This window comes from Halictus rubicundus, chromosome 12 (genome assembly GCF_050948215.1).
Source record: "Halictus rubicundus isolate RS-2024b chromosome 12, iyHalRubi1_principal, whole genome shotgun sequence".
In the NCBI taxonomy this organism is placed as follows: domain Eukaryota; kingdom Metazoa; phylum Arthropoda; class Insecta; order Hymenoptera; family Halictidae; genus Halictus; species Halictus rubicundus.
This window is the reverse complement of record NC_135160.1, coordinates 4,638,811-4,664,428: the sequence shown is the minus strand read 5'-3', so window position 1 is coordinate 4,664,428 and position 25,618 is coordinate 4,638,811. Positions and strand designations below refer to the sequence as shown.

Genomic DNA, 25,618 nt, shown 5'->3' with positions numbered 1-25,618 from the left:
GTGTTTCCTTTGAAATTCTCTGGCGCTGAGGAACAAAGTAGAAACAAAAGAATCCATCGTTTATAGGAACACATAAGGTACTTTCTAGGACACCATAATCATTGCCACGAAGTGTCTTACATTCCATAGCACAGCTAGTGAAAGGATCTCCGGTGAAACTAGGCAGACACGAGCAAATCGGCACATGATTCACTACACTGCACTCAGCTCGGAAACCGCAAGAGCCAGGACACGGGTCCCTGCATCTCTGCTGCATACAAGCTTGATTCGCGGGGCAGTCTGAGTTTATAGTGCACTCTGGTCGACAATTCGGTGGGCTTCCTATGTACGTTGCCAGGCAAGAGCAAGAGGGAGCCCCGCCAATGTTTCGACACTCTGAATAAGCACCGCAGGGTGATGGTATGCAAGGATCTTTGGGGGCCAGGTCGTTTTCTACTGGTGCTATCACTAGAATTTGCAAGTTGTTCGAATTATGTAAATTGTAAAAGATAGAACTCAGTATTGAGTACGGTTTAATACTTTGTTATCTCCCGTGCACTATTCAGGTCAATTGGATCCAAAAGCAACTCTTTGCACACTATGCTTAAAGTGAATACCAGCTTTAATCCAGCCTGATGCAACAATTACCTGAACAGTGCACCAGGGTCAGAAGAATACTCACGTGGAACAGAGAAACAAATAGTGAACGGATCACCAGTGTACCCGTTCATGCAACTGCACAGGGGTGCATGATTCACCACTCTACAGTTCGTGTTCTGTCCACACGAAGCAGGACAAGGGTTCGCGCACTTCTGGTTCACGCAGGCTCTGTCAGAAGGACATTCCGAGCTTGAAACGCATTCTGGTCTACAGCCTGGAGGTGTGCCAACGTATGTTGCAAGACAGGAGCAAACTGCTACTTGATTCACTACTCGACATTGACTGTTTGGACCGCATTGGGGCGTGGCGCAAGGGTCTGTCGTGCTGACGTCCGAGACTAAGGAAATACTTTGTTAAATAACTGCTGGTTCATCAAAATGTCAGGTCATCCCACAAGTAATACGAATTTCTCAGTCACAAAAATGTGCCACAAATCTCAAACGTATTCGAACGTACGTCCTGAATGTGTTCAATTTTATTCTACCTTTTAGTAGACTTTAAAAATGACGGTAAAATTTATACACAAGAACATTCAAGGATCAAGAACATTGCAGTAATTACGTGTAATAATTCTTCATAGAAACGCTGCTGTGAAATCAATAAGATTAAATTGAATCAATTTCGTTCTTGTGCACAAACATGCAACAACTTGTGAGAAACAGTTCACCATTCTACGGATTATAAAAAGATCCTACTAAAGTTCCTACTACTTAGAGGATGACCTGACTTGGTGCACGACCCTAACTCACCAGCCGGTTGCACAGTGCAGTACCGATAAGGATCGCCAGTGTAACTGGGATAGCAAGAGCAAGAAGCTCGATGGTTAATCACATTGCACTCTGCGTTGGTGCCACAAACTCCTGGACAAGGATCGACGCACTTCGAGCTGACACAAGCCCGAGTGGGCGAGCAATCTGAATCTAAGACGCATTCTGGCCTGCATCCTTCGTAAGGATTTCCCGTGTAACCTGACAAACAGGTGCATGCACCTACGTCGTTCCTCTCGGTGCATTGTGCATTGGGTCCACAGGGCGAGGGCAAACATGGGTTCACTCGTTCGTCTTCGACTAGAAGCAACGATGCTTGTCATTTCGTGTGATTATAATTGATTATTGATCATTGATTAGAGGATAGAATATCTTACTGGGCCGGATAGAGCACTGTATAAACGGATCGCCGGTGAAGTCTGATTCGCAATAACACATGGGAGTGTGACTGACAGCGCGGCAGAGCGCGTTGGTTCCGCAAGAGCCGACGCAAGGATCTCTGCACTTTTGATTAATGCAAGCTTGGTTGCTCGCGCACTCGCTGTTACTAATGCACTCGGGTCTGCAATTCGGTGGAGCACCGATGAAATCGGACAAACAAGTGCAAGACGGGGAGTTCCCAGCGATCTGGCATTGAGCGTTTGGTCCACAGGGTGAGGGTTGACAGGGGTTCACCGGTTCTTCAGGTCTTGCAGCTATAAATATTTTATGATCGTATAAATCATCACATTTAATCCTGGTTTGAAACAATCTTTGCGTGGGCAACACTCCAATATTCACTTTACATTTCTCCCTGAAACATTTTCAATATTCTTCCCTTCTCTATCCCACTTTTCTCAAAGAACAATTTTCTATATTAATCTTGAAACTTTGGAAAATTATAACTCCCAATTCGTTTAGACAGTTCGGTTGCCCACGCAGGGACAACGCACTACAACCTCGATTATCTGAACTAATCAGGGGAGAGAGAACAGTTACATAGTTTCAGTATAATAAATTATATTGCACTCAAACTGTTTTAGATTGGGCTAGTTATACGTGGAACGTGTTTAATGAAGAAGATATCTGATATTCGGATAACCGAGGTTCCACTGCACAGATGAAAACTTACGGAGCGGGATGCATCGAACGAAAGGATCGCCCGTGAACTCTTCAGGGCAGTGGCATATGGGATTACGATTGGCTACAGTGCATCGAGCGCCTAATCCACAGGTTCCAACACAAGGATTCCTGCACTTTTGATTCGTGCAGATCTCGTTCGGCGGACAGTCGGAGCTTACAATGCACTCGGGACGACAATTTGGTGGATTTCCCAGGTAGCCTGGCACACAGCTACAGATTGCCTGGCCATTGTTACCGCGACACTGACTGTTCGGTCCACAGGGTGACGGAGTGCACGGGGAGGATGGTGTATCGGCTATTGGAAGATTATTATCATAAGTCTTGATACTCTAATACAGAGTTTACTTCGCGGGAGAGTTACGATTGTATTACCTAGAGCAGGGCGACAGAATGCAAAAGCATTCCCTTCGAAACCAGCCGGACAACTGCACATTGGCACATGGTTGACTACAGTGCATAATGCATTGTTCGCACAAGTGCCTAGACAAGGGTCCTCGCATTTGTTCCTGACGCAAGCTCTGTCTCGAGGACAATCGTTGTTTAAGACACACTCTGGTCGACAACCTATGGTCGAATCTCCAAAGAACCCAGACAGACAGGTACAAATGCCATTGTCGCATTGCGCGTTGGCACCGCAAGGTGATGGGTTGCAGAGATCTACTTCTGTTGGTTCGACTGGTAGAGAAAGTTTCAAAAATTAGGCTCAGTTTCCTGCGGATGATCCTACTTTGACTTCCAAAGCAACCTCAATAAATCCACAGACCCAAAGTAATGCATTTAACAAAATGAAAACTTAAAGAATTAAATGTGTAGTACTGAATAATTCGGCAACTCTTCTTGCATTTTCTAGATGTTAAACAAATTTGGTACAATGTGTATATTAGTGTAAGAATTCAGTTTTCAATCTGGACAAATAATTCCGTTACCCACACACGGGCAGTGAGCGTGTCAAAAAAGTTAATCGCACAATCTTTCGACAGTCAAAGTAGGGATCTCGAACAGAAATCCTTGAGATCAATTACTTACTGGCAGTGATCTTCTGATCGCAACGACTGAAAGGATCGCCAGTGTACCCTTCAATGCACGAGCAAACGGGCACATGATTGAACACGGAACACTGAGCATTGAGACCGCAAGATCCTGGACAAGGGTCTCTGCACCTTTCGCGAATGCAAGCTTGGTTGCTAGGGCACTCTGAATTGATAGTGCACTCTGGCCTGCAATTCGGTGGACTGCCACGGTACTCCGGTAAACAGGTGCAAGCTGGAGTTTGTCTGACGTTCTGACAGATTGCATTTGCACCGCAGGGTGATGGTAGACACGGGTCTCTTTGCGGTGGTGAGGGTTCTAAAGACGTTTCTACGGATCGTAATCAAAGATGAGGATACAGAAAGATGCTAAAAAGGGTAAACACAGAGTATGATATATAGACGACGTTCCTACCAGGAGCTCGGAAGCAGGCAGTGAACGGATCACCGGTGAATCCGTCATTGCAGAAGCAAGTTGGACTGTGATTGATGACTCTGCAGTTGGAGTTCAGGCCGCAGGAATTGGGACAGGGGTCCGTGCACTTTTGGTTCACGCAAGCACGCGTCAGAGGACATTCTGTGCTCATTATGCACTCTGGTCTGCAGTTTGGTGGACTTCCCACGAACGCAGACAGACAAGTGCATACAGCCTGGTTGTTGTTCACGCGGCATTGGCTGTTCGGGCCGCATGGCGATGGATTGCACGGGTCTACTACTTGCGTGTCTTCTAAAAGAACGAGTTGAGATGAAGAAGGTCTCTAATTTAATCCCTGTGATCGATTAATATTGTTTGAAGATTGAGTCACCAGGCTGAGTTGTGTGACTTCATCTTTTAAAACGACTTGACCTTTTTGTCTGATTTTATCTTGTAAAACACCTTAATAAAAGACAACTTTAAAGACCACTCCTACCGGGTTTGTCAATCTTCTTCAATTCTGAGATAGGTGTGGATTTCTTACGGTTCACTGGACTCAAACTGCAGTATCTGAACGGGTCTCCAGAGTACCCCTGGATGCAAGAGCACATGGGCACATGGTTCACCGCGTTGCAAACTGCATTTTGACCGCAGGCACCCGGACAGGGGTCCTGACATTTCGATCTGACGCAAGCTAGGTTCACGGGACAGTCGGAATTGACGACGCATTCCGGTCTGCAGCCCTCGTAAGGGTTGCCGATGTAGTCGGGTAAGCAGGAACAGGTGCCTGCGTTTCCTGAGACCCTGCACACTGCGTTCGCGCCGCACGGCGAAGGGGTGCACGGTGCCGGTCTCTCGTCTTCGACTGGAGAGTGCATAAAATTGATTTAGTAACCGATATGCACAGTAATACGTAGAATGGGACACCCTGTATATTCGGATTTTTAGAGAGCTTGTGTTTGTTCGGGAAAATCGAACTTTCTCAGCAAACTTGTGCCAGTTCTAACCATTCCTATTGGGAACTCTTCAAGAACTTACTTGGAACAGGAGTGCACTGAACGAAAGGATCGCCAGTGAACTCTGCTCTGCAGGAGCAAATGGGGGTGTGACTGAAGACACTGCAGTCGGCGTTAGCTCCGCACAAGCCAGGACATGGGTCCCTGCACTTCTGGTTGATGCAGGCTTGTCGAATAGGACATTCGCTGTTTGTGACACACTCGGGTCTACAGTTTGGTGGTGAGCCGGAAAACTCTGGCAGGCACGTGCACGCGGGAGCTTGATTTACAACTTGACACTGAGCGTTTGGACCGCAAGGTGATGGGTAGCAAGGGTTAACTGGCGTCACAGGCTGTTCAACTGGGGGATTCATTGAAATAACTAATTAGAGACTTTTCTGTAGGTGTTCGGTCCATTTTAGGACCGTTTTTGGAGTAGCGTCTCACCTATGGCAGTGCAAGTGGTGAAAGGATCGCCGCTCATACCGGGCGGACACCTGCAAATCGGGTTGTGGTTCACTACAGAGCACTCGGCCCTGAAGGCACAGGATCCTGGGCAAGGGTCCCTGCATTTCTGGTTGACGCAAGCACGGGTCAGGTCGCAATCAGTGCTAACGACGCACTCCGGTCTACAGGTAGGAGGATTCCCGATGAAACTCTCTATGCACTTGCACACCGCCACGCCGTTTACTTCTTGACAGTGGCTGTTTGGTCCGCAAGGTGATGGGGAGCAAGGTTTCTGGGCTACCACTTCTGATAGAGGCAAAGAGGACTCGATTGAGACGATTTTGAGAGTATTAAAAACGATATCTGCGTAATTCATAACCAGGCTGCGGATTTTATGCACATATGACAACAATGAAAAGATGCAATAAAAGCATTTAAAAAATTTTAAAACACTACTGAACTATCTCCAACTCAATAAAATGATTAAGAAAAGAGGTCTACGTAGCTCCTGTATCTTGCAGTTAATACAAACAATGTTCATTTTTCATAAAATTCCACAGTCTAGTTCATTACTTCAGTTCTTCATAACTATTTTCAATTCCTGATTAGAATTTTCTGAATGAATTAATTGTCTTTGAAGATGTACCCTGGACTGGAGAACAAAAGACGAAAGCGTTCCCGGACATTCCGACAGGACAACTGCACATTGGTACATGGTTTATGGTTTGACACTGCGCGTTTTGACCGCAGGTGCCTATGCATGGGTCCATGCACTTGTTCCTGGAGCAGGCTCTATCGCGAGGACAGTCGTTGTTCATGACACACTCTGGTCGACAACCTGAATACGGGTCTCCTTGGTATTCTGGGAGACATGAACAAGAACCGTCGCGACAGACAGCGTTTGGACCGCATGGTGATGGGTTGCAGGGGTCTGAGACTGGCTCCTCAGCTGTGTAGAAATTTGGAGTCAGATTTGGTGGCGTTCGATTAATGTTTAAGGTCTGGGTTAGTATTTCAGACTCTTCGTTTCGTTCTCCAAAGGGTTATGCTCAGTGTGAGAGCAAAGAAAAAATTCTTGGAAAGAAACACTTGTGGAATTGTTGGAATAAATGTTTTGCTGTTGAAAGAATTTCAAACATTTGATGTTTCTTGCATGTCTGACTGAATATAACCCTTTAGTACAAAGAGTTTAAAATACTAATCATCGAGTCAGGATGGAAGAAAGGTTCTCACATATGCTAGGTCTCAGAACACAGCTGCTGAAAGGATCCCCAGTGAATCCTTCGGGGCAAGAACAAACTGGTACATGATTGACAACGCTGCACCTAGCTCCGAATCCGCATGATCCTGGACAGGGATCCGTGCACCTTTCCCTGATGCAGGCTAGAGCACTGGAGCACTCGGCGTTGATAGTGCATTCTGGTCTACAGTTTGGTGGGGCACCGATGTAATTAGGTGAGCAAGAGCAAGATGGATTGCCTCCATTGTTTCGACACTGCGAGAACGGGCCGCAAGGGGATGGCAGACAGGGATCTTGTTGCGTGGGTGTTAGCGGCTCTGATGGTGGACCTGCAGGGTTCAATCATCAATAAACCTGATTCTAGATTTTCACTAAAAACATTTCTCTGGAATTGTAGAAACTGGTACGAACGTGGAGCGGGGAAGCAAATGGAGAAAGCGTCTCCGGTGAATCCGTCTTGACAGGAGCAAACGGGGCTATGATTAATGACTCTGCAATCAGCGTTCCTTCCGCATGGGTCCGGACAAGGGTTTATGCACTTCTGATTGACACAGACGCGGTTCGAAGCGCATTCTGCGCTCGCTACGCACTCTGGTCTGCATCCAGGTGGCGAACCAAGGTAATCGGGTAGACATGTGCAAACTGCTTGTCCGTTTGCCTCGCGACAAAGACTGTTGGGTCCACAAGGTGATGGCTGACAGGGATTTGTCACAGCTGGTGCGGTGACTGTGGGGTGGAAGGTCACGTTAAAAATGGGATTAAAGTACAATTTGATAGTGATTTGTTGTCTGAATGGCCCCCTCCCATTTTTATAAAGCTATGTACTCTCTCGCAGGCTGATAATTGCCTTTTGATATTTATAAAAATCGGGAGGAGTCTAACTTCCTTCATAAACTTTTAAAGAAGGTTCATGGAAGATCGTCCATCACATACCTATCTCTTCCTCGCGGCAGAATCTGAACGGATCCCCAGTGAATCTAGGCAAGCAACTGCAGCTCGCCATGTGATTGATCACCTGGCAGACTGCATTCTGACCACAAGTGCCAGGACAAGGGTCCTCGCACTTGAAACTAACACAGCTCTTGCTCGGTACACAGTCCGAATTAAGGACACATTCTGGTCGACAACCCTCGTATGGGTTCCCGGTGTATCCCGGCGAACAGGAGCATGATCCCACTCCGTTCCTGTCTCTGCAAACAGCGTTCGCTCCGCAGGGGGATGGTACGCAGGGTTTCGGAACGTACATTGGTATTACTGGAAGAAGAGTCGTTGAGATTCCAAAAATTCTTCTATCTAGATCTAGCTATAACAACGATCTCTGTACAGGATGATCCATTTAAGTCGGTCTAGACACAAATACGCGAGCAATTAATTTAGTTTGTCCTTGAGGATTGGAAGCAGATTTGTCGGAAACCTTCAGTGAATAAAAAGTTGTCGATAGAAATTTTAGAATTGAACTTGGAAATTGAGTAGCACTTCAACTACAAAATACTAGACATTTAGAAACAGTCTAAACATGCGAATGATTCAAACTGAAACATCTTTTGATTCCATTCCTTTGTACGAGATGACCTCTGTATGACATCTATGAGCCGACACAGAGAGGAACTCGAGGAATCCGATTTAAATGGAGCGCCCCGTACAAGAAGAGAGAAATTCTCGATGAACGAGCCCTTACATTGTTCGGCGACACACTGGGTGAAAGGATCTCCAGTGTAACCAGGGGAGCAGGTGCACATGGGGGTGTGAGACACCGCACGACAGATTGCATTGTTTCCACAGGATCCGGGACAAGGGTCCCTGCATTTTTGATTGATGCAAGCCAAATTGTTGGCGCATTCGTTATTGCTGACACATTCGGGCCTGCAGTTAGGAGGAGCACCAGTGAATTCTGGTAGACAAGAGCAGGACGGGGAGTCGTTGATGACCTGACATTGAGCGTTTGGACCGCAGGGTGATGGCACACATGGGTTTTCTCGAGGTGGTTCTTCCAACGCTGAAATAAAATGATTTTGAGGCCACCGTAAAGAGTTTTTGGACGCTCTTCTGACCGAAACTTGAATGATTCTTACGTCTTTCAACGCATCTGACGAAAGGATCGCCGGTCAGTCCCGCAGGACAGCTGCAAAGTGGATTATGGTTCACCACTTGGCAAGTTGCCCTAATTCCGCAAGTACCGATACAGGGATTATTGCATTTCTGGTTGATACAGGCTTCCGTCGGCCCGCAGTCTGTGCTGAGTATGCACTCTGGCCTGCAGGTGGGTGGTATGCCCACGAAACCCGGGATGCAAGTGCATACTGCTTGGCCATTCACTTCTCTGCATTGACTGTTCGGTCCGCAGGGTGTTGGGTTGCAGGGATTGGTAACGACTGGGTCTGAACAGGGGGAGAAGTTTTAATTAATCTTTGTGCCCGAGTTAACCTTGAGTTAATTTCCAGTGAAACAGAATTTGTAACTCTACCTCTAAACGAAGTGCAGGATATGAACGCGTTGCCAGTCATAGCGGCAGGACAACTGCACATGGGAACATGATTGTACACATCGCAGACTGCATTTTGGCCACAGGTGCCGACACAGGGGTCCGTGCACTTGTTGCGTAAACAGGCTCTGTTCTGAGGACAATCTGTGTTCAGGACGCATTCCGGACGACATCCTACGTAAGGATTGCCCTGGAATTCGGCTAGACAGGTGCAAACACCGTCGTCGCATTGCGCGTTCGAGCCACAGGGCGATGGATTGCAGGGGTCCTCGGCTACTAGCACTTCAGCTACAATTGTGGTGCATTTTAAAATAAAAATGTTTGATCCGATCAAAAGTATTTGACGTGAGGAGGTCTTTCAAAGAAAATCGTGCACTGGCACATCAAGTACTCATTTTTCTATTTTAAATTGACATTTCGTTGTCAAACTAGCACAATAAAATCGTTCATATCTGCAGGAGCTACTATTTTTTCAGAATCAGTGAAAAATGTATAGGACACAGGAGCTGCATAAGGGTTAAAAGAATTAAAAGGACGTTGACGTGTGTGGTCAATGTCGTGCAAAGAAAATACAATTGCATTTTAAAATGAATGGACTACGGTTGACTCAAAAGGACTTGATGCACGCAGTCGAAGATTTTCGCTAAAAGTCCTCTTCTCTAACATCAAATGGCTTTAAGGCGTTCGTTGAGGTCTTACGTGGACCGGGTGAGCAACTGGTGAAGGGATCGCCAGTGAAATCCTCGATACAGGTACAAATCGGCAGGTGATTGAAAACCGTGCACCTCGCCGCGACTCCACAAGATCCGGGACAGGGGTCTGTGCATCTCTGCCTTATGCAGGCTCTGTCGCTGGGACAGTCTGTGTTTACTGTGCACTCTGGTCTACAGTTCGGTGGGCTGCCGAAGTAATTAGCTAAACAGGAACAAGACGGGTTTCCACCAATATCTCGACACTCGGAGTAAGGACCACAGGGGGAGGGCACGCAGGGGTTCTGAGGTAGATCTGGTAACGTCGACGGCGCTGTGGGATGTTCAATCAGAATTAATCGAAGTGATCTATCGTGTGCCTTCTAAAAATGAATGTTGACTTACGTTGAAGAGGGAAACACCTGGTGAAAGGGTTGCCGGTGTTCCCATCTTTGCAGGTACAAATGGGACTGTGGTTCACGACTAGACAGTTTGTGTTCTGGCCACACGGACGTGGACAGGGGTTCGCACATTTCTGATTCACACAGGCTCTGTTCGAGGGACAGTCTGAGCTTGCCACGCACTCGGGACGACACGAGGGAGGACTTCCGGTGTACTCGGGGAGGCAGGAACATACAGCGTTACCGGAAACCACGCGACACTGACTGTTCGGTCCGCAGGGGGATGGAACGCATGGGTCTTGTGGGTCTTTCACTATATCTGGTGGGGAAAAGAAACCGAGGACGTATTAGAAAATTCCATTTTACCGGGGCGTTTCACCTTTGACTGACCAAGTGGTTTAGGAACGCGTGGACTTATGATGAAGAAGAGTATTTTCTCTTTAACAAATGTTTAAGGGTTTATTATACTCCACGTGCCCAGTCAAATGTTAGCTCGTTAACTGGGGAAAACAACGTACTCGATTCTCGCATTTCGTTGCAGTATAATATAAATTATTAGTAACGTAAAAAGTTCCCCAATTGACTGATTAGAACAGCATTTCGAGTATACTTTACCAGGTTCTCTAGCAACTTGGCAAAATCTGAACGGGTCTCCGGTGTACCCAGGGTTGCAGGAGCAGGTAGGCGAGTGGTTGATGACCTGGCAGACAGTGTTCTGTCCGCAGGTGCCAGGACAGGGGTCCTGACACTTGTTTCGAATGCAAGCGAGGTTTGAGGGACAGTCCGAGCTGACTGTGCATTCTGGTCGACACCCTTCGTAAGGATTGCCGATGTAGTCGGGCAAACAGGAGCAAGAGCCGACGCCATCTTGCTGTTTGCACACGGTGTTCGAACCGCAGGGGGATGGCGAGCATGGGGTGGCTGGTCCTGGGTGAAAAAGTGACGGTGAACCACTGAAAAGTCACTCGGGACACTGACCCTTCGAGGGCGAGGACTGTTTCTAAACAGCTAGTGTCTTGAGGGACTGAATCATGAAAGTCTCAACAGCGGATCTTTCATACAGGTCAAAACTTCTCTGACTGCTTCACATTAGAACTACCGAGCCCTAAACGAGACTTGGGATTTTTATGGTAACATGAACAAAAAAGTATACTAAGAAATGTCTCAATAAAATATTTTTATAACTTCACGAATTGCAAAAGCAAAATTCTGAAATCCGTCATTTCGACGAGCTAGGTAGTTCCAGTGTTGATCAGATCCTAATCTGATACCGTCACTACAGTAATATTCGTCCTCAAAGGGTTAAAAGATCGAAGTACAATTCTTACGACTGTCGAGAATCACGCATTGCGTGAACGGATCACCCGTGAACCCATTGGAGCAGACGCACATGGGGGTGTGGCTAACAACGCGACACTCTGCATTCGCTCCGCATGATCCAGGACAAGGGTCCCTGCACTTTGAGTTCATGCAAGCGAGATTGCCGGCGCACTCGCTGTTGCTTACGCACTCCGGCCTGCAATTCGGCGGTGAACTAACAAATCCAGGCATGCAGGAGCAGGATGGGGAGTCGTTCGATACTTGACAGAGTGCGTTGGGGCCGCAGGGGGATGGTTTGCAGACGTTTATCACTGCTGGCACGGTCTCCACTGAAAACACGGATCAACGACTAATAGAATCTTGTCAATGACTAATAGAGGATTTTGGAACGTTAGAAAGGGTCCTTACATATAGGATCGCACTTCACGAAAGGATCTCCAGACATCCCCGGAGGACAACTGCATACGGGGTTGTGGTTCGTGACCTGACACTGCGAACGAATGCCACAGCTTCCTATACAGGGGTTCACGCACTTCAGGTTGTTGCAAGCCTCGTTCCTGGGGCAGTCTGAACTGACTACACACTCTGGTCGACAGGATGGTGGGCTTCCCAGGTATCCTTGCAGACAGGTGCATACCGCCTGACCATTTACAGAGCGACAGAGGCTGTTCTGACCGCAGGGAGATGGGTTACAGGGGGTTACCGGGGTCTCTTCTGAAGTTACAAACAGAAATGTAATTGCTTCATCGTATGAGAAGACAGTCTGATCGAAAACTGTAACGCTATGTCTTAATCAGATGTTGTCATCATCTAATTGGGACACAGCGTCATCCTAACATCAGAAATTGGTACCTTGAACAGGGCTGCACACTACGAAAGCGTTCCCAGCCATCCGTTCGGGGCAACTGCACATCGGGACATGATTGAAAACGTTGCAGACCGCGTTCTGTCCGCAAGTGCCGACGCAAGGGTCGTTGCACTTGTTACGAACACAAGCTAGATTGAAAGGACAGTCCGAATTGAGGACACACTCTGGCCTGCATCCTCTGTAAGGATCGCCCCTGAATTCTTGGAGACAAGTGCAGATGCCGTTGCTGCATTCTGCATTCGCTCCGCAAGGCGACGGATTGCATGGGTCGTCGGAAACTGGTTGCTCTAAAATTTACAGTAAGAAACATCGCGATGAAGTGTTATGAAAAGTAGGATAAAGGAAGATTCCAAGGACTATGCTTACGGTCTGGGGGTTTGGGGTTGCAACTGGTGAACGGGTCACCGGTGTAACCTTCGATGCAGCTGCAGGTGGGCACGTGGTTCAGCACGGTGCACTGGGCAAACACGCCGCAAGATCCTGGGCAAGGGTCTCTGCATTTTTCCCGGATGCACGCTTGACTGGGAGGGCAATCTGGATTTATCGTGCACTCTGGTCGACAGTTAGGGGGACTGCCGATGTAATTCGACAAGCAGGAGCAGGAAGGTATGCCGTTGATGTCTCGACACTCTGCGTTTGAGCCGCAGGGCGAAGGGACGCAGGGGTTCGAGGGGACCATTGCTGTGGGAAGTTCTGAAATTTTGGTAGAAATTGATTTGAAAAGTTTGATGAGCCTTCTAGGGATTCCGGGATTTTTGGAGGACGTTCTCACCTGGCATAGGGAAGCAACGAGTGAACGGGTCGCCGGTATACTTGGCTCTGCAGGCACAGATGGGACTGTGATGCACCACGTTGCACTCTGCGGCAAGGCCGCACGTGCCAGGGCAGGGGTTCGCGCACTTTTGGTTGATGCAGGCTAAGCTTGATGGACACTCCGAGCTAACCACGCACTCCGGTCGACAACCAGGTGGGGAACCGCTGAAATTCGGCTGACAGGAGCAGACTGCCTGTTCGTTAACGACCTGGCAGTTGCTGTTTGGTCCGCAGGGCGACGGGGAGCACGGGTTTCGGTTTTCTTCGACTAGGATCAAGAAAATAGCGTCAGAATGAAATTGTTTTCTGACTGTCTAAACAAAAATTTATGTATCTGCTTACTGGCTTGCACAATCGGCTGACAGAACTGGTAAGGCTGTCCAGTGTAACCAGGGAAACAAGTACAGGTCGGCAGGTGATTAACAACCTGACACTCCGCGTTGGTTCCACAGGTGCCAGGACAAGGGTCCTGGCATTTAGAACGAATGCAGGCACGAGTGGCCGTGCAGTCAGAGTTCATGACGCATTCCGGCCGACAGCCTTCGTAAGGGTTGCCGATATAGTCGGGCAAACAGGTGCAGGATCCTACTCCGTTCTGCTCCTTGCAAATTGCATTCGAACCGCAGGGCGATGGTGTGCAGGGGGTGGTCAGGAGAGATTGGATTTCAGCTAGAATCGAAAAGGACCGAATAATCTATGCTCTGGGAAAAGATTTATGAAGGTGATTCAATAATTATGTTAAGTTTGCTAAGACATCAATAGATGGCAAATTTTACGAATTCATGACAAGAAAGAATTTCAATTCTCTGACTGCTCTTCCCGACAGTCACGTGGCAGACGATTATTGAATCACTCCCACACAATCAACCATGAATGTCTTACGTCGTCTCTCCAGACACTGTGTGAAAGGATCCCCAACGAATCCTGCTTGACACACGCACATGGCAGTGTGACTGACAACTCTGCAGTCGGCGTTACCACCGCAGGAGCCAGGACAAGGATCTCTGCATTTATTGTTCATGCAAGCCAGGTGACTAGCGCACTCGCTATTGCTAATGCACTCGGGTCTGCAATTCGGCGGCGTTCCGCTGAATTCGGGCAAGCAGGAGCAAGAGGGTGAATCGTTGGTCACTTGGCAGAGTGCGTTGGGTCCACACGGTGACGGGTAGCAGGGATTGACAGGGGCCAGAGGTTCTTCCACTGAAATGATGGACAACTGTTTCGAATGCTCCGAAGCACGGTGATTGCTGGATTGCGAAAATGATCCTCACGTTTAGGCTCGCATCTGACGAAGGGATCGCCGGTGAAGCCAGCCGGGCAGCTGCATATGGGGTTGTGATTGGTCACCTGACACTGGGCCCTGACTCCGCAGGTGCCAGCGCAGGGGTTTATGCACCTCTGATTGCTACAGGCTTGGTTCTGCGGACAGTCGGAGCTGACGGAGCACTCGGGCCTGCAGGAAGGAGGCGATCCGATGAAGCTGGCCACGCAGGAGCAGACTGCCTGCTCGTTTACTATGCGACAGACACTGTTCGGCCCGCAGGGGGACGGGTTGCAGGGGTCCTCGGGTCCTAAAGTGGCCGGAGATGAGTCAGATGTTGACGATTGAGAACGATACTGAAGAATTCGGTTGGTGAAACGTACCTCTGCTAGGACGACAAGAAACGAAAGCGTTCCCTGTCATGCCAGGCAGACAACTACACATGGGGATGTGGTTGTAGACGTTGCACTGTGCGTTTTCGCCACATGTGCCTGGACATGGGTCCGTGCACTTGTTGCGAATGCAGGCCAACGAGCTGGGACAGTCGTTATTGAGAACGCATTCAGGACGACAACCTGCGTAAGGATCTCCTTGGTACTCTGGCATGCAGGTGCACCTGCCTGAGGAGCATAAGGTGTTTGCTCCGCAGGGCGAGGGGTTGCAGGGGTCCGAGGGCACTACTGGCTCTTCGATCGCTGTGTGGGAACAATTTTATTAGACTCTGATTACACACCATTTAAGTCGCAAGCACTTTGATTGGGCTGTTTAAAATACCATTTGAAAGCGTAGATAATATTAGCTTCGTGCATATGAAATGTCCGATTTGTAACAGATAAACGTCACTTAAAGGGACAGTTAGATATCTACATAAGAATTGAAACTAGGCCTTAAAAGGTAAATAAATCGTCAAGCACAATCAAAATCTAACTTCTACTTCTTAAGAATGATAAGGCTACACGTAAAAGTTTATCTTAGCTAGTAAATTGGTACAGCTGTGCAAAGTTTAAATTGCAATAGTGTATTTACTATCCGCAATCTCAAATGATATTTTTCCGGGCCCTGCGAATGTGCCAGACGGTGTATAAAAATTTGAAAATTCCAAGGAATCAACAGCGGAATGTCTGGACAAGGCTTACGTCGTGGGAAGCAATTGGTAAACGGATCCCCAGTGAATCCATCAGGGCAAACGCAAGAGGGCGTATGACCGATGACATTGCAGGTAGCCGATACTCCACAGGATCCAGGACAGGGGTCTCTGCACCTCTCGTTTATGCAAGCCTGACTACTAGGACAATCGGAATTGATGGTGCATTCTGGCCTGCAATTTGGAGGAGAGCCCATGTAAGGTGCGAGACAAGAACAAGATGGCGAGTTGCCGATCTGGCGACATTCTGCGTAGGGTCCGCAAGGTGATGGGACGCAGGGATTCTCTACGACTGGGCCAGGTGGGGGTCCTGTAATTAAACATCCTGTAAAGTAACCTGAACCTGCTGGTAACCAATCAGGGACACCGATTGACTCTTTCCGATCCTCTTACTTGGCATAGGGAAGCATCTACTGAAGGGATCTCCGGTGTAACTTTCCCTGCAACTGCACACAGGGCTGTGATTCAGCACCCTACAGTTTGTATTGGATCCGCAGGTTTGAGGACAGGGATTGACACACTTGTTGTTGATGCACGCCCTGTTGGCAGGGCACTCTGAGCTCATCACGCACTCAGGGCGACATCCAGGTGGAGTTCCGTTGAATTCAGGCAAACAGGCGCAAACTGCCTGATCGTTGACAACGTTACATTGACTATTCGGGCCGCAGCGCGATGGGTTGCACGGGTCTATAGGTGCTAGATCTAGTTTTCCAAAAATTAAAACGTCTTAGGGTTCGAAATAGTTGAGAAACGATCAGTTGGGATAGTATGGTAGTTACCGGTTTGGAGGGGGCTGCAGAACCTGAAGGGATCGCCAGTGAAGCTGTTCATGCAAGAGCATGAGGGCGAGTGATTGATCACCTGGCAAATCGCGTTCTGACCACAGGTACCGGGACAGGGGTCCTGACACTTGGAGCGAATGCAAGCCTGGTTCGAAACACAATCTGAATTCACGGTGCACTCGGGTCGACAACCTTCGTAAGGGTTTCCTATGTAGTCCTGTACACAGGTGCATGAACCTGCGCCGTTCTGCTCTTTGCAAATTGCGTTTGCTCCGCAGGGTGATGGTGTACAGGGTGACACGTTTTCGAGAATCATAGCTGTAGTGACATTGTAGCTCGGGTTATGGTTCGTTCTATCCAGAAGTGAAGTTTCTACGTGTGTCTAGACTAGAGCTGCTAATTTCTAAACTGCACATGCACAGTAGACTGCGGATGCACTTTCAGCAAAATAAAATTTTTCTAAGTTAATCCAAGAAGGAGGAGCGAAACAAAAATGTATTTCTTCTATTAATAAATACTCATTTTTATCATAAATGCATAAAATCCCCAGTCTACTTACAGGACACTCGGATGTAAACGAAAACGACTCGAGTGCTCAGTTGACATCGCTAGCTCCAGCCCAGACAAATTGAAAATCTGAATGATCAGGTCAAAGTGCAAGGGGACTTCAACTTACGCTGCTGCATGATGCACTGGGTGAACGGATCCCCAGTGTACCCGCTCATGCAAACGCACATGGGAGTGTGGCTGACAACTCGGCATTCTGTATTCGAACCACAAGCACCTGGACACGGGTCCCTGCACTTTTGGTTCACGCAGGCCAGATTCGCCGGGCACTCGCTGTTGCTGACGCACTCTGGTCTGCAACTGGGTGGTGCACCGACGAAACCGTCTACGCACGAACAAGATGGCGAGTCGTTTACCACTCTACATTGTGCGTTCGGTCCGCAGGGGGATGGTTGACACGGGTTCACGGGCTCGGGTGGTGTTTCCGCTATTTGAAAAAGTTTAGACTTAGAATTTGGACTATCATTAGAGTTTAGATCGTGGTACAAGTCTTTGCAATTTGTGATTTCATTCGAGTACATTTTAATGTAATAAACCATATTAGCACACCATAGCAGCAAAAAACTGACAAAGTACAGAGATTTCTCTATATATGTCGCCGAGGCCTGGATGATAAACGTCGCGGAATGATCCCCACTTTAAATCCTTTGAACATGATCTTTCCAAGAATGAAATCGACAAGAGAATTGCAAGGACCTAGTCCGCAACCGAACGCCGCAATGATCCTTACGTATCAGATCGCATCTGGTGAAAGGATCCCCAGAGTGTCTCGGCAAGCAAGTGCAAATGGGATTATGGCTGACAACCTGGCACTGTGTCCTGAGTCCACAAGTGCCCAGGCAGGGGTCAATGCACTTCTGATTGCTGCAAGCCAAGTTACGAGGACAATCTGTGCTGACTGTGCACTCTGGCCTGCAAGATGGCGGCGTGCCAAGATATCCTTGCACGCAGGAGCAGACAGCTTGACCATTGACAACGCGACATTGACTGTTGGGACCACAAGGAGAGGGTCTACACGGGTCCTGAGGCAGCGATTCTAAAGGAGAACAGGCGGAACAATGAAACACTGAATGCTAGATCAACTGGATCTAAGGATCAACAAATATGCACCTTGTACGACAGAGCAAACTACGAACGCGTTTCCGGACATGCCGGCAGGACAGCTGCACATGGGTATGTGATTGTAGACGTTGCAAACCGCGTTCTGACCGCAAGTGCCGGTGCAAGGGTCTATGCACCTGTTGCGCGAACAGGCTCTGTTTTGGGAGCAATCGTCGTTGACCACGCACTCGGGTTGACAGCGAGTCATAGGGTCTCCTAGATAGTTCAGGGGACAGGTACACAGTCCGTTATTGCATTCCGCGTTTACACCGCACGGCGAAGGGTTGCACGGGTCTGACGGCACGTCCATCGCTGCAAAGGGAAATCGGTTACCGTGGAAACTGTAATTCGAAATTGTTAAGTGAACGTGAGTCCAGGATCTTACATGGTGGTGGTACAGGCTGGCAACTAGTGAACGGGTCTCCGGTGAAACCCTCGGGGCAAACGCACGTGGGAACGTGGTGGATTACATTGCAAGTTGCACCTACGCCGCAGGAACCTGGACAGGGGTCCGCGCATCTCTCCCTCATGCAAGCCCTGTTGCTCGGGCAATCGGGGTTTATGGTACACTCTGGGCGACAGTTTGGCGGGCTACCTATGTAATTCGGTGAACAGGAACAGGATGGAGAGCCACCTATGTCGCGGCACTCCGAGTTCGGGCCGCAGGGTGACGGCACACAGGGGTTTTCTACGAGGGCTGGCGATTGCTCTGAAAAGAAGGGTTCTCCTTGGTGATCAGGCGGTTAGATCATAATAACAAATATCCGAGGACAAGATTCTAACAAAACTTGACACAAGCATAAAGCATTCAAAAATATCGGGCATATTTTTATGGGAAATATGCCCCACAGTTAGGGTCAGGAAGCACACTTCACGAAACATCTTAAACATTAATGTAGACGAACGTGAGTGTTAGATACCAAATTTGATTGTCTTTCTGTACAAAAATTCTTCACAAAAGGATGATCAATTTATACGGGGTGGTTGGTAACTGGTGGTACAAGCGGAAAGGGAGTGATTCTACGCGAAAAAAGAAGTCGAAAATATAGAATAAAAATTTTTCGTTTGAGGCTTTTTTTTCGAGAAAATCGAATTTAAAGATCCGTCAGGTTCGCGTGCTTTGCGTAGGAAGTAGAATTGGTAGGTCATGGTCAGACGCAGCAGACAATTCCTATCGAATAACGCGCGCATTGGCTGCATTTTCAAACGCAATGTTCTCGAAAACAAAGCTTCAAACGAAAAATATTTATTCCATATTTTCAACTTCTTTTTTCGCGTAGAATCACGCCCTTTCCGCTTGTACCACCAGTTACCAACCACCCTGTATATTTACCATTTTCGCCCATCCCTATTAAAGTCCAAGATACGGCTTAAATTATGCTTCTCATCCCCCAACATCGAAGGCTATTTTTACCCCGTAAAACCGTGTCAAACATTTTTGAATCCCTCACACGTCCTCGCCAGTTTCATCGGTGACTTCAACATCTTCTTTCCGGAAGAAGAATCCAGACGTGCACCGATCGTCATAATAGTGGTCCACGCCACTTCTATCAGTTCAGTGTTACGAGATAGCAGTGTAGTGGACAGCTATTATGACTTCGAGCAGCGTCCACATTCGCGTGTTTTTTTCGAAAACAGGTGACAGTCTCGAAGTTACTCGGGACAGGAATTCCAACTCCTTACTTGGCGTCGGGAAGCATCTGGTGAAGGGGTCGCCGGTGAAGTCCAGCTTGCAACTGCAGATTGGACTGTGATTGACGACCCTGCAGTCGGTGTTGTCGCCGCAACGGCCTGCACAAGGGTCGTTGCACTTCTGACCGATGCAGGCTCGGTTCAGGGGGCATTCTGAGCTGACGACGCACTCCGGTCGGCATCCAGGTGGACTGCCAACGTAACCGAGATAGCAGGCGCAGACAGCCTGGCCATTCGTCACGTGGCATTGACTGTTCGGTCCGCACGGAGAGGGGTTACACGGGTTTACAGGTTCGGGGGCTGCAAGTGGTGCGTAACTTGTGTCATTTTCGACATGATTTTACGTTTCATACTTCAACCCAGATGCAGCAGGCTCGATTATTCGGATTAGTCGGGTTAATCGCTTGCTCTGTTCAACGTGTGTCTGGACTTGTAACTTTCAGTTGATGTTTCTGATAGATCTCCCATGTGCAGGCGCCGAGAAGATCGATTTCGGACGAAGTCACGAATTTTATACTTTGGAGACCGCTTGTGCCTTGATTGTAACGTAGTTGTACGATTATGATTTATGCAGTAATATTCTGTGGCCTCTCCTGAGCCAGATGATGCATTTTAATATTACATTACTAGCGCAGAAACGTGTTTACACAATAGTTAAAGCGAAGCCGACGCTTGTAAGGTGCTGACTCCTGGGGACATTTTTTAATTTATTTTAAAAACCACGATATTATTCTACATATTTGGTTCTTGAAATAAATTGACGAATATCCACAAAAGTCTGCACATTTCCGGCATTTCGTTAAAGACGAGTACTTTAACCATTGTTTAAACAAGCCTGTTCAATATTAAACCCATAATGTAATATTAAACCAGATCATCTTGTTCAAGATAGCTCACGGAACATTACCGAATAGCTTATGACCGTCTAATTATCACTGTTAAGTCACAAGAGGTCTTCGAAGCAGAAGATCCGTGTTCTCCTTCAAAGTGAGTTTTCTCTAGAAGCGTGTACAAAAAATTTCAAAGAGAAAATTAGGAGATCTGTCGGAAACATTCGCTTAGAGTTAGCAATCGGAAGCAAAATTGAACAGCACTGTCGGCAGACGTATTACGATGGAAGCAACGTCGATGGTTAGCGCGTCTCTATCGTTAGGGTCGTTATCAGGCTATGATGATCCGGCGGATGATGATGGCGATGATCGATGGGCATTCAAACAGAGACTTACTGGTCTGCTGCTGTAGGAAGCAGTTGGCGAATGGGTCTCCGGTGTATCCAGGCCAGCAAGTGCAAATCGGCAGGTGATTGATCACCGCGCAGTCAGCACTTTGACCGCAGGTGCCGGGACAAGGGTTCTGGCACTTGGACCGAATGCAGGCTAGGTTCGAGGGACAGTCTGAGTTCACGGTGCACTCCGGCCGGCATCCTTCGTAGGGGTTTCCTATGTAATCCGGGGCACAGGAACAGGAGCCTGCTCCGTTTTGCTCTTTGCAAATCGCGTTGGGACCGCAGGGTGACGGCTGGCAAGGGGACACCGTGGGTTCGGCTAAAAATCGGTCAGGGTGATCATTGTTAGCTCTCCACACCAAACACTCTCTTCCCCAGGCTGTTAATCCAATCGCTACTTCGCAAACCCAGGTTTCGGAGAGAGTAGTGTCTAATTGTATGTTTCGTTGTGATATTAACCCTTTGCACTGCAATTACATCCCTAATATAATGTGGTCACGAATCTCGAGGGTTCCAGGGAGAAGTGTTCACCCCAAAGTGCAAAAGGTTAATTGTTTTCGAGTAATTGCTAGGGGTCTTACGTCGTCTCAACGTGCACTGCGTGAAGGGATCGCCAGTATAGCCGGTTAGGCAACCGCACATAGGTGTATGACTGACCACGCGGCATTCCGCGTTGGATCCGCACGATCCTGGACAAGGATCCTGACATTTCCGATTTACGCAAGCCAAGTTGCTCGGGCACTCGCTGTTGCTCACGCACTCGGGTCTGCAGTTCGGCGGGGAACCGATAAAGTCGGACAAACAGGCGCAGGACGGGCTCCCGTTGATCGTTTGGAAGATCGAGTTAGGTCCGCATTGACAGGATTCGCATGTGTCTTCCGTCGGCGTGGTCACTGCTGTTGGAGCACGGTCAGCGAGCGGTTTAATCCAAGAACGAGACTCTACGGGACATTTTCTCACGGATTTCTGTCTACTGGCTACAATTTTATTCTGTAAACCCAATACGCTCTCTCACGTGTAATTCTTGAGTAAATTTAACATTTAACAAATAGAGTATAACAGCACTTCTCAAAAATTACAAATGGGAGAAGGAGAAGGGTTTACACGTTCACATCCAGCAGGCAGAAATCTACAAGAAGCCCTCTGTTGAAAATGAGACGTCCAAAGAAGAATTAAAATTCTTTGAACAGTACTCATAGATCCACCGATCTACAAAGATCCTTACGCATCAATTCGCATCTAGAGAAAGGGTCCCCGATGAATCCCGAAGGACAGCTGCAAACAGGATTGTGGTTCACGACCTGGCACAGAGCCCTCAATCCGCAACTACCGACACAAGGGTCGATGCACTTCTGGTTGTTGCAAGCTTGGCTCCTGGGACAATCTGAGCTGACCACGCATTCTGGTCTACAAGATGGCGGGCTACCAAGATATCCGGGTACGCAGGAACACACGGCTTGGCCGTTTATAGCTCGACATTGGCTGTTAGGTCCACAAGGGGTTGGATTACAGGGGTTCGTCTGGGGTGGTTCTACAGAGAAAGGAATTGTTGTCAGTCTCGCCAGGAAAACAGGATTGAATCTACCGTCTCCGTACCTTCCACTCGGTCGCAGGATATGAAAGCGTTTCCGGACATTCCTAGAGGGCAACTGCACATGGGTATGTGGTTGAAGACATTGCAAATGGCGTCTCTGCCGCAGGTGCCTGGACAAGGGTCCACGCATTTGTTGCGAACGCAGGCTCTGTTTAAAGGACAGTCGTTGTTCAGAACGCACTCTGGGCGACAACTGGTGTAAGGGTCGCCTTGATAGTCTGGCAAACAGGTGCATACACCTGCGTTGCACTGTGCGTTCGGCCCGCAAGGCGATGGATTGCAGGGGTCGGTTTCTGAGGGCGGTGCTGGAAGAATTTGCGTGGACGTTTACATCCGGCTTGGGCTTGTTTAATGAATAAGGGAAACTAATTTGTTATTTTTATGTTGGGAATAATGTAGAAACCGTGGCTATACTTGTTTGCGAAAATCAAATAAATCATCTTCTAATGGTTTCTTGTTTGAGCTAGTTCAGAGAAAAGATCAATTAAATAGAAAACAAAAGATCAAAACAGATTATCTAGACCTTCCTTATCTAAATAAATTAATAAATGTCCAAGCCAGCCTACTCGAGAAAGAGCCCTTACTTTGTTCAGGTGGTGCAGGGTAGCAGTTGCTGAAGGGATCGCCAGTGTACCCTTCGATGCACATGCACATGGGCACATGATTAAAGACGCTACACTGTGTCCCAACTCCGCAGGATCCTGAACAAGGATCAGAGCACCGTTGTCTGATGCAGGCCCTGTCACTGGGACAATCGGAATTGACAGTGCACTCTGGTCTACAGTTGGGAGGACTGCCAACGTAATTAGGCAGACACTGACAGGACGGTCCACCGTTAACTACGCGACAATCTGAGTACAAGCCGCAAGGAGACGGGAGACAGGGTTGCGAAACTTCGACTTCCGTGGGCGCTTGAGGTGCTGCAAGGATAATTAAACAATTAAGATCGATTTCACTGATTGCGAGGTTACCAAGGTCATCTCTAGGTGTCTCACGTGGAATTGGGAAGCATCTGGTGAAAGCATCTCCGGTGTACGAGTCCCTGCAGGCGCAAATTGGACTATGGTTCCGGACTACGCAAGTGGCAAACGCGCCGCAGGAGTTCGGGCAAGGATCCACGCACTTCCGGTTCACACAGGCACGGTTCTCAGGGCAATCGGAATTTAGGACACACTCTGGACGACACATTGGAGGGGATCCTGTGTACTCTGGCAGACAGGAGCAGACTCCTTGGCCGTTGACCACGCGACATTGACTGTTGGGGCCGCAGGGCGAGGGGTTGCAAGGATCCTTGTACTGTGTTTGGTCTTCTACAAAATGTTCAGATCTTTTTCTAGGGACTGTTCTTCAGAGATAGTTTGTTTCCGACTGTATAATCTCTTTTACGAATCATTGTGCTTGTATCGGGACTAATCTAATTTTTCTTAAAGGACAATATTCTTGCTACACTAAAAAGGACACATCATTACTGGACTCTAGATTCTTATTTTAACTCGCTGTTCCTTCGTGAAATTTAGTGTAATAAATGTTATCATCAGCAACAAGAGACATTAACTGTTAAAATATCATACTTTATTTGTAACTGGTAGGATCTAGAAGTAATCCGTCTAAACTGTCAAGAGCTGGAAGGACTGTCGCGTGAGGCATTTTCTCCCGGCAGTTTAATTGATTAATCAAGTCTCCCGATCACGACACGCCTCCGAGCAACAAGTTTCAGTAACAGAGATCATACAGACAAGCTCGAAGGATGCATACCTATCTCACGGATCAGAGTGCAATATTGGAAAGGATTTCCGCTGTACCCTGCGATGCACGTGCACGCAGGTCGATGATTGATGACCTGACAGTCGGCATTCGCGCCGCAGGTGCCAGGACACGGGTTCTGACACCTCGAGCGGATGCAGCTCAAGGTAGAAGCGCAATCCGTGTCGATCACGCACTCCGGTCGACAGCCTTCGTAAGGGTTTCCAATGTAATCTGGGAGACAGGAACAGGAGCCGACGCCATTTTGCTCTTTGCACGCTGCGTTGAAGCCGCAGGGGGATGGCTTGCAGGGGGAAAGATAGACAGGTACAGCTACGGGGTGATAGAAGTCAATTAGTATCTAACGTGTAGCTTGAGAAACTGGGAAAGGTGACTTGGAGAGCCACTAGATTAATGACTTTAACATTTAATCCTCCAGAGATGACGTACGACTCTTGGTTTCTATCTTGATCTCGCGTAATGTCTCAGTATGATAAATTGCGCCAGTTTCGTATTCATCAAATGAAAAAAAAAAACATATGGAATGGAAACATTCCAAGAAATGTTTTATTTGTTAACTAAAATAGTTCCGAGTGCAAAAGATTAATAATCTGGCCTCGTGTAATACGTTTTAGGAGGTTCGTTAGAGTCATTACGATGCACAGTTGCCGTCTGTGGAGGATTAATTGATCAACGCCGAATATTCCTGGATCCTTACGTGGCTTAGGGTTGCACTGAGTGAATGGATCACCGGTGAAGTCTTCAGGGCACACGCACATGGGCGTGTGACTGACAACGCGACAGTCGGCGTTGGCAGCGCAAGAACCTGGGCAAGGATCTCTGCACTTTTGGTTTATGCAGGCTAGGTGACTGGGACACTCGCTGTTGCTGATGCACTCGGGTCTGCAGTTCGGAGGGGTGCCAGTGAACTCTGGCAGGCAAGAACAAGAGGGTGCGTCGTTTGCAACGCGACACTGCGCGTTGGGACCACATGGGGAGGGTTCGCAGGGGTTGGTAATTGGAACGTCGTTCGCTAAAAGTAATAAGTGATCAGCAGAATGAGAATAAATCTGATTAAATTTCCTTAATCCTCGGACGACTTCCAGCTGTCCGGATCAACGTTGATCCCCTTACTGGGCAAAGTGGAGAAGACAAATATTTGATCTAAATTGTAATTTTTTAATGACCAGTTAAGATCGTCAGGTATTTACTCTAGATTCGATAGGGAGATCAACGTTGATCCCCTTACTGGACAAAGTGGAGAAGACAAATGTTTGACCTAA

At 48.0% G+C, this 25,618-nt stretch overlaps 1 protein-coding gene across 1 annotated transcript in view; it reads right to left on the bottom strand.

Moving 5' to 3' along the window:
- Nucleotides 1-25,618, bottom strand: part of Dpy (fibrillin-like protein dumpy) — a 128,426-nt gene that overhangs the window by 30,206 nt on the left and 72,602 nt on the right. The window contains exons 67-112 of the mRNA XM_076797411.1: nucleotides 25,054-25,368; nucleotides 24,348-24,668; nucleotides 23,588-23,902; nucleotides 23,177-23,512; nucleotides 22,595-22,897; nucleotides 22,224-22,529; nucleotides 21,580-21,894; nucleotides 21,009-21,317; nucleotides 19,765-20,094; nucleotides 18,467-18,790; nucleotides 18,091-18,393; nucleotides 17,711-18,016; nucleotides 17,090-17,407; nucleotides 16,411-16,731; nucleotides 16,025-16,333; nucleotides 15,624-15,941; nucleotides 14,871-15,182; nucleotides 14,498-14,797; nucleotides 14,109-14,426; nucleotides 13,569-13,895; nucleotides 13,186-13,494; nucleotides 12,780-13,106; nucleotides 12,398-12,700; nucleotides 11,954-12,259; nucleotides 11,557-11,874; nucleotides 10,841-11,152; nucleotides 10,230-10,532; nucleotides 9,835-10,158; nucleotides 9,118-9,423; nucleotides 8,726-9,031; nucleotides 8,332-8,649; nucleotides 7,587-7,907; nucleotides 7,065-7,379; nucleotides 6,647-6,982; nucleotides 6,060-6,362; nucleotides 5,414-5,719; nucleotides 5,010-5,327; nucleotides 4,516-4,836; nucleotides 3,972-4,283; nucleotides 3,555-3,887; nucleotides 2,901-3,203; nucleotides 2,518-2,823; nucleotides 1,784-2,101; nucleotides 1,389-1,706; nucleotides 662-976; nucleotides 121-447 (exon numbers count right to left, since the gene is read on the bottom strand). Coding sequence (XP_076653526.1) covers nucleotides 121-447; nucleotides 662-976; nucleotides 1,389-1,706; nucleotides 1,784-2,101; nucleotides 2,518-2,823; nucleotides 2,901-3,203; nucleotides 3,555-3,887; nucleotides 3,972-4,283; nucleotides 4,516-4,836; nucleotides 5,010-5,327; nucleotides 5,414-5,719; nucleotides 6,060-6,362; nucleotides 6,647-6,982; nucleotides 7,065-7,379; nucleotides 7,587-7,907; nucleotides 8,332-8,649; nucleotides 8,726-9,031; nucleotides 9,118-9,423; nucleotides 9,835-10,158; nucleotides 10,230-10,532; nucleotides 10,841-11,152; nucleotides 11,557-11,874; nucleotides 11,954-12,259; nucleotides 12,398-12,700; nucleotides 12,780-13,106; nucleotides 13,186-13,494; nucleotides 13,569-13,895; nucleotides 14,109-14,426; nucleotides 14,498-14,797; nucleotides 14,871-15,182; nucleotides 15,624-15,941; nucleotides 16,025-16,333; nucleotides 16,411-16,731; nucleotides 17,090-17,407; nucleotides 17,711-18,016; nucleotides 18,091-18,393; nucleotides 18,467-18,790; nucleotides 19,765-20,094; nucleotides 21,009-21,317; nucleotides 21,580-21,894; nucleotides 22,224-22,529; nucleotides 22,595-22,897; nucleotides 23,177-23,512; nucleotides 23,588-23,902; nucleotides 24,348-24,668; nucleotides 25,054-25,368 — 14,490 coding nt within the window. The remainder of the gene's footprint in view (nucleotides 1-120; nucleotides 448-661; nucleotides 977-1,388; nucleotides 1,707-1,783; nucleotides 2,102-2,517; nucleotides 2,824-2,900; nucleotides 3,204-3,554; nucleotides 3,888-3,971; nucleotides 4,284-4,515; nucleotides 4,837-5,009; nucleotides 5,328-5,413; nucleotides 5,720-6,059; nucleotides 6,363-6,646; nucleotides 6,983-7,064; nucleotides 7,380-7,586; nucleotides 7,908-8,331; nucleotides 8,650-8,725; nucleotides 9,032-9,117; nucleotides 9,424-9,834; nucleotides 10,159-10,229; nucleotides 10,533-10,840; nucleotides 11,153-11,556; nucleotides 11,875-11,953; nucleotides 12,260-12,397; nucleotides 12,701-12,779; nucleotides 13,107-13,185; nucleotides 13,495-13,568; nucleotides 13,896-14,108; nucleotides 14,427-14,497; nucleotides 14,798-14,870; nucleotides 15,183-15,623; nucleotides 15,942-16,024; nucleotides 16,334-16,410; nucleotides 16,732-17,089; nucleotides 17,408-17,710; nucleotides 18,017-18,090; nucleotides 18,394-18,466; nucleotides 18,791-19,764; nucleotides 20,095-21,008; nucleotides 21,318-21,579; nucleotides 21,895-22,223; nucleotides 22,530-22,594; nucleotides 22,898-23,176; nucleotides 23,513-23,587; nucleotides 23,903-24,347; nucleotides 24,669-25,053; nucleotides 25,369-25,618) is intronic.